Source organism: Aquila chrysaetos, chromosome 7, assembly GCF_900496995.4.
Source record: "Aquila chrysaetos chrysaetos chromosome 7, bAquChr1.4, whole genome shotgun sequence".
Classification (NCBI taxonomy): Eukaryota; Metazoa; Chordata; class Aves; order Accipitriformes; family Accipitridae; genus Aquila; species Aquila chrysaetos.
Genome location: NC_044010.1, coordinates 1743148 through 1753805, shown reverse-complemented (window position 1 = coordinate 1753805; position 10658 = coordinate 1743148). Strand labels below are relative to the sequence as shown.

At 45.8% G+C, this 10658-nt stretch overlaps 1 protein-coding gene across 4 annotated transcripts; it reads left to right on the top strand.

The window, feature by feature from the left end:
- Positions 1-349: 349 nt before the first annotated feature.
- Positions 350-10244, top strand: LOC115344139 (3 beta-hydroxysteroid dehydrogenase/Delta 5-->4-isomerase-like). 4 transcript variants are annotated; one of them, XM_030021065.2, is made up of 4 exons: positions 350-437; positions 696-918; positions 6435-6599; positions 9256-10244. In XM_030021065.2, the coding sequence occupies exons 2-4, from the start codon at positions 765-767 to the stop codon at positions 10068-10070; spliced, it is 1134 nt and encodes a 377-aa protein (XP_029876925.1). In that variant the 5' UTR covers positions 350-437; positions 696-764; the 3' UTR covers positions 10071-10244. The 4 variants fall into 4 exon arrangements, with proteins under 4 accessions (XP_029876925.1, XP_029876929.1, XP_029876926.1 ...); XM_030021069.2 differs by having other exon boundaries at positions 400-437; positions 700-918; XM_030021066.2 differs by having other exon boundaries at positions 404-565.
- The last annotated feature ends 414 nt before the right edge of the window (positions 10245-10658 follow it).

Genomic DNA, 10658 nt, shown 5'->3' with positions numbered 1-10658 from the left:
TTAGAAAGAGTGAGAAACCCATGCTATAATGGGGGAGCACAGTATCCAAAAAAACTACAGCAGTAGAAGCCACTTCTCAAACCATTATAAACAGCAACTCCTGCTATGTACATTTAATTTTAATGCTCTCTACCTTCATATTAACACCATATTACACAAGCAAGCACAGCTACAGAGAGTTATCCGTGTGAGGGTTTGCCGTCTGAGGATTTAGGCATGCAGGACCACATCTAGGCTCAGACCTCGCCGCATCCAGAGCCTTCCTCGTGGGGGGGTGGAAGCACCACATTTGTTTTTGCAGCAAAGGAGGCACGCGAGAGGGAGGGGAAGCAAAATGACTGAGGTCGTGCTCTGCGGTATATAAATACAGGCAAATCTCCCCCAGTCTTTTGAGTGCTAGAGAGGTGGAACCAAGGATTGAGGCAGACTTTTGTGGGGTTTGTTTGGCTTTGATTTAGAGCGTTTTCAGATTTGTTAATTTCTTAGTTTGTAATCGTTTGTAAAGAGTTTTTTCTTTGCATGGAAAAATGCATAGGCTACTTCTGAATAGGAATAGCTAGCAAAAGTAAGACATGCTTTAAAAATTGTTGTTTAATGTAGGGGTTAGAGTTTCTTTTCCAGTAGTCTCTCCTTCTGGTAACACCCTTTGATTTGTAAAGACCCCCGAGGTTGATGTCATGTGTTCATTTCTTCAGGCAGGAGGTGAACCGCCCGCTCTAAGCTCAAGAAACAGCCAGTTCGGCACCGAGGAGCAACCCAGAGCAATGTCCCTGGCTGGGGTAAGCTGCCTGGTGACAGGAGCAGGAGGATTTCTTGGTCAAAGGATTGTCCACTTGCTGTTGGAAGAAGAGGAGGCACTGGCTGAGATCCGACTGCTAGACAAAGCCTTTAGCAATGAAGCACTTGGGAGATTTGGAAGTAAGTACCATCTCGTGAGGACTATGTGTTGCGGGTATATGTGCTGTTGTCTCGTATGGACAGCTTGGAAGCCTTTACCTCTCATACAAACTGGCTTTGCAGATAGAGGTTTTATTTCAAGGAAGCCTTGCTTTATCCTTCCCTCTCCCTCCAGCACAGAAATCAGACGTAAAACGTAAAAGCAAGAGTTTTCTTTGCCAGACCCCGAGGCTTCTCTGGATTGGAAGAGACCTATGTACTGTTCATGCAGTAAAGAGGCTGCCTTCAACCTGACTTCTATTACATCAAAACACATAGAGCAAAAATTAGTGCAAAAATCTCACGCTTCTGCTTGCAGGGAAGGAAAATGCAAGCGTTGCTATACTGGGGGGCCAAAGGGGAATAACAGCGTAACCCAGAGCATAATGTCCCGGGCTCTGATGTGCTAGACTAGAAGGCAGTGGCAAAGTTGTAGGTGTAAATGCTAATGGTTTTCTTCAACCTGTGATTAGTTTAGTTAATAGTGATCATCTGGCTGAGAGTTGTGATGAGGTATCTTAAAAATCTGTTGTTATTATTAATGTTATCGCAGTTGCCTGGAAAGCAGAATGCTTTTGTGCTAAGCACAAAAGAGACAGGGCCCATTTGCAAAGGGCAAGTCAGAACTCTGGCTTCTTGAATGGACTGGAGACAGCACAAATGAGCAATATGCCCAGTGTCAGAATCAGTCTGTGGCAGGGAAAGCAGCTCAGACTATTATATTTTAAAACTCCCATTTCCTGGGATCCTGAGCACATCTATAAAAAGGCATGTAGGAACCTAAATTCAATCAACTCCTTAAGTCCTTACATCACATTTACTTGGCAATGCTTTCCTCCATCACATCTTAACCTCAAGGCTACTCTTCTTCTATACAGGGAACTATATGGGAACCTTTATGGAATATCCCCATACGATTTGCTAAAGAGCCACAATCCTTCTATATTTCTTTCTATAAAGCATTTAAGTGTCATCAAAGTGTAGTAACAGTCCACCATAAACCCAGTGCAAATTGCACAAGCCTTTAGGATGGTTTTATACAAGTCCTCATTAAATGTCATTCAGCATTTCACTGAGGATTTGCTAGACGCCCGTGAGCCTTGCAGGGGCTCTGATTGCCAGGCGGTTCCCGCAGTGACAAAACCTGCAGCTGCGGCAGCAGGAGCGCCTGTGGTTTAACGCTGATGCAGCAGGGCAGCGACAGAAGCACCTGCGCTGCTTCAGGCCAGGAGAGCTTTGTGGGGATCATGGAGCTTCCTGGGGGGCGAATATGAGGGTTTGTGTGCGCACAACCTTGGCTGGGCTGCAGCAAAGGTTTCGCTGCTCCTTTTTTTGTTAATAGGAAAGCTCTAGGACCTCTTTCCTTACCCTCCCTCCTTCCTCCACTGAAGACAGCCCAGACACTCCCTCTCCTATTCTTGCAGCATTCCTGCTGCCTATCTGACCAGCGCAGGAGGAAGGGAAAAATCAGATATCATCAGAACCTTTTCCCCCCCACAAACAGGTAGTAGGAACATCAGGCTGGCATTTCAGATGTGTTTGAACTGCCTTAGGCCCTGCACTTTGACTGACAGTCCCTCTGCCTGTACCAACCTCTGTAGCTACATCTCTTCAAGTGTCCTGCCAGTGCCTGTGCTCCGGACTACCTGAAGTATTTTCCTGCCATTCCCTTTCAAGCCCTTCTCTAGCATAGTGACTCCTATTCCAAATGCAGGGCTGCTGCAAAAACTGTGGGGCTGGAGTCCTCTGACCTGTGTTATTTTTACTGCAGGGACTTTTACTTGCCAGCAGATGTTGTTTGGATTTCTTGAATAGCCAGGAGCAGAGCTGAGTGGGTTTCTTTCTCACTAAGCCCTTGAGCACTTTTTACTTGCAATATCTTTGCAGAGTCAGAGCTGCGGGTAGTAAGACACAGGAGTATGTGCAAGTTACAGCTCTTTGTGCCAGGAGACACTCAAGGACACTCCTCTTTTGTCCAAAAATCTTTACTGCTGAGACCTTGACCATCGCACTCAGTCTGCGTAAAACAGTGGCATTTGCGGTCTTCCACAGCCCTGGGGAGTCTGGGATGATCCAATCGATATCAAGTGCTGTGCGCTGGAGTCTACCCAGTTACACTGTGTGGTTGAGAATGAACGTCACTTTGAACATAGTAGTTTGGTGCCTTGGGTTTCCTACCTCCCATCTCTGCTTCGAATTTATCTTTCTGCCTTTCCTGTGCTTCCACTTACGCAATTCTGTTTTTGTTCACTATAGCACTGGCACTTCTGGAAAAGTTGGAAACTCCTAGGTTGTTCTCAAGAGGATTTCTTACTATTTCAAAGCACTGATTCCCCCTTGCCTCATCCCTCCCCTTTCTCCCTGAACCCTCATTTCATGTCATTTTTCAGAGACAGACATTTATAGATTGTGCAATGCTTGAGCCTTGAGTGTTTTTGTAGTGCTAACCCAGTACTGCTCCAAAGTAGAAGGAAAGTAGAGGGAGAAGGAATGTTGTTTTTTTCCAGGACTTTTGCTGGGGGAAGTTCCTGCTCTGCGAAACTTCCTCCTAGCTTTTAGCTCAACTTTGCAGACATTCATTTGCCTTTATCACTGCATTCAAAACAAAAAGGCAGAGTAGCAACAGAACATCCCAGTAGCTGAAATGGGAACAGAATAAACATTTTAGCTTTCCTGGGCCAAAGAAGCCAATAAATTGCTCTACCCTTTACAAATAAAAATAAGTTGCAATTTTTCATTTTCTCCTATGAATACACAAAGTAGACCATTTTAATGAACCATCTGGTTAACCAGGGAAGTGGAGACCTCTCATGAGGAGTGCCTTTCCCCACCATCCACCCTACAGCTGTTAGGACCTCTATAAAAAAGCACTAAGAAATTCAAGCTAAAAGTCCCACAGACATTGCTGTTTGCTTGAAGTTTAAACAATACATAGAAAAGAGAAAGACAGTTTAGGGCAAATAGTCTGAGTGGATTGCTGAGTCAGACACTGCTCACAACAGGACACTGAATTTTATTGAGTAGTCATTGCATTTCCAAGCAAAAACTACCCCATAGCAAGCAGGGAGCATTGCTTACAGCTCAGAGGACACAGAAACCAGTGGTGAAGTAGAAGAAGCTTTCCCAATGGGTAGGTACTTTCTCATAATCACTGTATGCAGAAAATGGAGAGCTGAGTTGAATTTATTCTTTTCCTCCCCCTTCCACCTGACACACATGTGCTTTTTTGATGCCTGGGCAATAGTTTTTGCAGGTGGAAATCAGGTTTCTCTCTCCTGTCCATCTCAGACTGAAACCGCTGTCTGTCAGTCCTTTCTTCTTTCCTCTCTCTGCTTCCAAGCTCACCTGTAGTTTTCCTCTTCCCCCAGAGCAAAACAAGATCAATCTGCTGATTCCTGACATCTAGCTGATGCTGGTAAAGTGGGCAAGGCCCATATTGTATTTAGCACAGCAACTTCTGCTGGGTAAAGTGGAATGGAGGAGCAGCTTTCCTGCCTCATATCACACACAAAATTTAAATTGCAAGTCCAAACAAGGCACAAAGCAGCTAGACAGCAGCTTTCTAGTGACTGATACCAACTATCCCTGTGATCAGCTTTGAAATGGACAGGTTTCTTTTGTATTTTTCCTGAAAGCCTTTGATTTTCACATGTAAAAACTTTCCGTTTTCCTAATTCCTGCCCAGGCATCACTCTGAAGGGGCCACATGTCAGAATTTACATTGTGAAAACCACGTATTTCAGTCCTTTGGATTACTGCAACCCCACAAAGCCTTACTCATGGATAACATCAACCTAAGGGCTGTACAAAGACTATCGTTTATTAGAGCAAATCTAACTGCCAGGTGCTTAACAAAAAGCCTAGCCCCATAGTCTGACACTTTTGCATCCATACAAGTAGAGGTCAGTGTAAACCTTCTGGAAACAGAGCCCTAGGAAATGAATGCACTCTGTAAAATAAAAGAGCATAAGAGAGCATGTGGCAGTGCTGGGAGGGCAGTAACTCTAGATTTAGTAACTGTTTTGTAAATGTTCCACAAATTTCACATCTCAGACCAACTGACTGTGATGAAAAAAAGATCCTTAAGTCTGTTGCATCAGAATAATTGTTAAATTAATACAGGATTACATTCTAGCGTGCTACAGAGATAATGAGATAAAACCCATTTTAAGAGACAATCCCACTCAGTTCCAGATCCCAGCAGCTGTCTCTCTTACTGTTTCCCCATTAAAGACAAGGGATGAAATACTGCCTGCTTTGGAGCTGGTCACAAAGCACTAGGATACACGAGCTTTCAGTCAGGCTGAGTCTAAAAGCTGTATAAATTAATCAGGTTCTTCTCTTATCTAAAATGGGCAGTTGATTGTGCTGGAAGAAGACCAGCACTCCGGCTGTGCAGAGTCCCTTCCCAGTAGCTGTGCCTGGGGAGCCCTCTAGTGCAACCACAGCAGAGGCTCATGAGAGGACATGCCACCACCTCCTGAAAAGCTGTAAGTCACGCTGAGAAAGTCCTCTCCTCTCCCATGGCAGAGCTGCAGCCAGGCCAGCAGACTTCCAAGGAGAGCAGCATTGCCTTGGACTATACATTTCTCCAGGCGATCGTCCTGCGCTGGCTCAATTTTGTTAGTGTGGTTCTGGGCTGTATGAAGGATGCTTCTGCCCAGCAAAACTTAAGGGAAGGATGGTTCCGAGACCTAAGACTGCACCAAGGTCACACACATTAGCTGCTGGGGAGGGAGAGGGCTTAAAAAGCAGGAGTTAAAGCAAGTCAGGGCTGAGGTAGCTCAGGAGAGCAGCCTTGAGAGTTCAAATTTGGACCAGAAAGATGTGCATGCTATAAATGACCCCACAGCACAGATGCTGAAATGGAGCCAGAGCTGGAGTTAGAAAAGGCACAGCAAGTCCTGGCCAAGGTACATAAAAAAGATGTGTCAGAACTGTATGTATTAGAAAAGCTGAAATATGGGCAAGGTCAAGGGGCAGAAGATAGGTGTGAACACAGCTTTGTGCACACATGCTGTGGGTGGCGAGAGATCATTCATCACCTTGAAGACAGGAGCATGCAGTCCCTGGCTGTTTGGTATACTTGGGTTAATACTTTTATAAATAGCCAGTCACCAGAACATGCATAGCTAAAGCTACTCCCCCTGTGAACTTTAAAATAGTCACACCTGAAGGAAGCTTCAGGTCCTTGCTAGCAGTGAGAAAGATTTCTCTTAAAAAAAAAAAAAAAAGGAAAGAACCACGTTGAATATTGGCTCCAAAAATACAGTAGGTAGTGCGGCATAGACTTCTATAGCACTGTAATTAGCACTTGACAATATAGCCATTGCAAAATGCCTTCTGTTTTCCCAGCCTTAAAATATCGCTTCCCTGCCTGGGCGGTCAGTACCTCCCAGGCGCAGCATCAGCTTCCACAGAGCCCTTCACCGCTCCTTTCCGTGCTCTTCTTAGGATGCCTCTAAGGTCTTTTGCTTTGTTTTCTGCTGCCCTTGCAGCATTCCAGGGTAAGACGGCAGTGAAAATCCTGGAAGGGGACATCCGAGATGTGACGTTCCTGCACCGTGCCTGTCAGGGGGTCTCCGTCGTCATCCACACGGCTTCCATCATTGACACCTTGGGCCTCATAGAGAAGCAGCTGCTCTGGGAAGTCAATGTAACAGGTGAGCGGGTGAAGCACCTTTCTCAAACCCATGTCTACTACGTCCCGATCATCATCTGCTCAGGAGAGGGAGCACCTGACCTGTATTTTTGAGCCAGATTAACTGGGTCGTTCTGCATCTTGCACAGCCACACCTGTGAGTGCAAAGCGTATGTGCAGCTCTGGCCCTTTCCACACCCAGTGTGCACTGGTCTTCCACTGCAGGGCACTGCAGGATCATTCACGCTTGTCAGCACTCACATATGCCCATCCTGAGATTTGCACAGGCTCTGCCTTCAGTGGGGATAGCCATAATCCTATGCTCAGTGGACCTTTCTGGAAGCAATTCACCTTTGAAATCCCAGTGCGCATCTGAGAAATCGGTTCTTATTCTCCCTCCCCATACAGCATCCCTGCCTGTGTAGTATTCAATTTTTACAAACACTGCAGGCTTTGGCTGCAATTACAGCAAACATCCCAGACGCTGTGGTGCTGTGCTTCCTGTTCTTTTTTCTCCTCCTTTTTTTCCTTTTCCTCCCATTTGCCATTATGTCTGTGTGTGCATGAATGCAGTTCACAGGAGCAGCTGCTCTCCCACCTTCAGCTTATCATCAAAAAGCCCCCAACAAACTCAAGGCTGTGGGAGGGAGGGGTTTGAGTGACTTCTCACTCCATGATGGGATCTCCCCTTCTACTAAGGAGCCCCTGTTCTTCATGAAAAGATCAGATGAAGGGGGAAGTTTTTGGCTTAGGAATGGCCGGTGTGGCATCAGCTGCCAAGAAATTGAAATGTATGTACTAAAAGAACAACTTTATCCCCCTCCCTCTGATCCCCAAACCCTCTGTGCCTTCCAGAGAACTGGTAGTGCCTAACCTGCATGCACACTGACTTCTCCGGCTGTGTTACTTCAGCTCCTTGGTGAAGATTTGGGGAAGACGTTCTTATTTACATGAATAGTTTTCCTGGTTCTTTGTTCCCCTCTGCCACAGGTACAGGGCTTCTTCATGGAAAAATAAGGAACATACTTCCACTGGCACCACTTTTACAAATATTGGCTACTCACCAGAGCATTCTTTGTAGTCGAGTTGTCTCTTACACGCACCTTAAAAACAGCAGGATGACATTTTGGTTGTTTTAGCCTGGCTCATTGCCTGTACATTCAGCTTCCAGACCCTTTCATTTCTGCTCACTCAAAGCCACAAATTGTCAGTGACCACAAATTAGAGCCCAGCGGGCAGCTGCTTAGGTCCCTGCCAGGAGGGAAGAGCAGGAAGGCAAGTTCCTGTAAACCTGTGCATTGGGTAGTATGAAAAATAAATATACAGGGATGGTAGTTCAGAAACAGGATTTGTAAAGCTCTCTCTTTATGACCATACTCCTGCTACAATCTGTTTTTCACGGCAGAATGTGTTGCCTAAACCTATGGGGGAAAAAAACCCAACCCAACAAAAAAACCCCAAACAAATACTAAAATGTCCCAAAAGCAGAAATCAGAAAGAAAAGAGCTGGAGTCAGAGCTAGAGAGTTTGTTTATGTCTGTCCCATCATTCCTTTTGGCAGGTTTAGACTTAAGCACAAAGTATCTAGGCTTTCATAAATCTTTCAGATCCCCCCCATCAGAGTCTGCCTGTGGGTGAAATAAGCCCACTGGGCCCGTGATGGTTAGCTGATAACATTTGGTAGAATGAAAGCACATGCCAGTCCTGCTCCTAGAGCAAACTGACCCTAAGGTTAGTCACTAAATCCTGCAGTCCTCTTCCTTATTTCCCTCCATTTCTATTCTGATGCTCTTTTGGCTTTCTGACCAGCCAAGACACTGCTATGTACTTCACAGACTTGCAGGATGAAAGTATTTATTTCCCCCTTGAATGTGCTTTCCTAGCTTAACCCTCTTGGCTATTTGAAAGACCTTGAACTTGCCAGCTTACCTCTGCTCCCCTCAATGAAAGCATTATGATAGGATTTTAAAAGTAGGAAGTCCTGTATTACTGCAAGTAAAAGACAGAATATGCAGAAAAAGGAAGAGGCATACATACACAAACATCACTTTGCTCGCTGCACTTCATGATCTTTGACTACACGGTATTGTGCGTTGTTCTGACATAAGAGCTTTCTCTTCAAACCCTCCTCTGAAGCCAATTGAATAGTGAATAGACTCCCACTGGGTGAAGCTGATTTTGGAGCAAACCTTCAGGTCCCACATTAATTCTGTCCCTGCTTAGCAAACCATCCAAGAGCACCTCGAGCCTGGAAAACAGGGGCTTCAGCATACAGGATGGATAGTACCTAATGAGAGGGGCAGCTTCTGAAGGTTCTCTGCCCTAAGCCACGTCAATCCAACCAACGGGCACAAGCCCCTGAAACTGTAATCAGTATCTATGCTAACCTAAGCAAGAGCAAAATTTGATTCTTGGCATAAAAAACCCCCATGACATGCAATTAAGACCAAGTGTTCATCCTTGTTTAACTCCAGCAGGTGCACTGATACCTCTTAAATACAGATTCAGAGCAGGTTCAGTTTCACTGAAGATGCTGCCCAGTTCAGGACAGGATTCTTCCAGCTGCAGAGAGGGGAGATCTGACCAAGCTCAGGCCAGAGATGCTGTTTCTGATCTAAAAAGCCCACTTTTTCCTGCTTGGGGAGCTCTGGACTGACTTGCATGTGTCTCTTTTGAAGGTACTCAGCTACTGCTGGATGCATGTGTCCATTGTAACGTCCAGCACTTCATATATACCAGTACCATAGAAGTGACAGGCCCAAACTGCAAAGGTGACCCAATTTTCAATGGTGATGAAGATACAGCTTATGAGAGTATATCAAAATCTCCTTATGCCCAGAGTAAGAGACTGGCAGAGGATTCTGTGCTGAAAGCAGATGGCCAGGTGCTAAAGGATGGTGGCACGCTGATGACCTGTGCCCTGAGATCCATGTACATTTTTGGAGAAGGTTGCCCGTTTCTTCAAGGTCATCTGGATAAGTGTCTGTTGAACAAAAATGTCTACCTGCGCTTCTCCAGGAAGGAGGCTTTCGTGAACCCTGTGTACGTGGGGAACATCGCCTGGGCACATGTGCAGGCAGCCAAAGCCCTGCAAGTCCCGCAGAAAGCCAAGCACATCAGGGGGCAGTTCTACTACATCTCAGATGACACTCCTCATATGAGCTACGCAGATCTAAATTACGAGCTGACCAGGGACCTGGGGTTTGGAATCGAGCCCCGGCTCCCCATGCCTCTGACAATGTTGTATTACTTCTCGCTGCTGCTGGAGATCGTGAGCTTCTTGCTCCGGCCCTTTGTCAGATACATCCCCTCCACTAACCGTCACCTGGTCACTCTGTTGAACACCCCATTCACCTTCTCTTATAGAAAAGCACAGAAGGATTTTGGCTACGTGCCTCGCTACACGTGGGAAGAGGCCAAGCAGTGCACTGCTCAGTGGATTGCCTCCATGGTCCCACAGAGAAGGGAGTACTTAAAAAGCAAGGCTGCCTAAGTCTTAAGAGGAGCTGAGACCTGGCTAAACAAGTAGGGCCTTGAGCCGGAGGAGGGCTGGGTGAACAGCAGCAGCAGCAAACGACAAAGCATTTAAATGAAGACTTTGTGTAACAGCCCCCTCATCCCCCCCACCCTCCCTGCCCCAACCCAGAATAAATAAAAGTGAAATGTTAATTTGTTTGTTGAGTACAGGCTGATCAGGGTAACTTTCCTGTATAGTCCACATCCACTTCTACATCTTGGGCAGCACAAAGACATTATTTTAGTAAGACTCCACACAGTCCACAGTGTGAACACATCAGCCTTTCTTTTCACTCCACGCCACCTTTAAGGCTTTTGTAAAGCACAGTTCGTCCTAGAACTATGATTAAAATTTATAAATATATACTACTCAGCACTACCCTACTCACTTAGCTCTTGCCAGCCTTACCAAACACACAGCAGGTAGAAGCCGCCTGATGGCAAAAGCTGTTAAAGATCTTGCTCACTTTTTCAGAGCATTGCCAAGTTTCCTGTGCCATTCACCTGACAGTCAAACCTGAGAGCAAATTTGGGCACTGTAAGCATTATGAAGCCAAAAGCACAA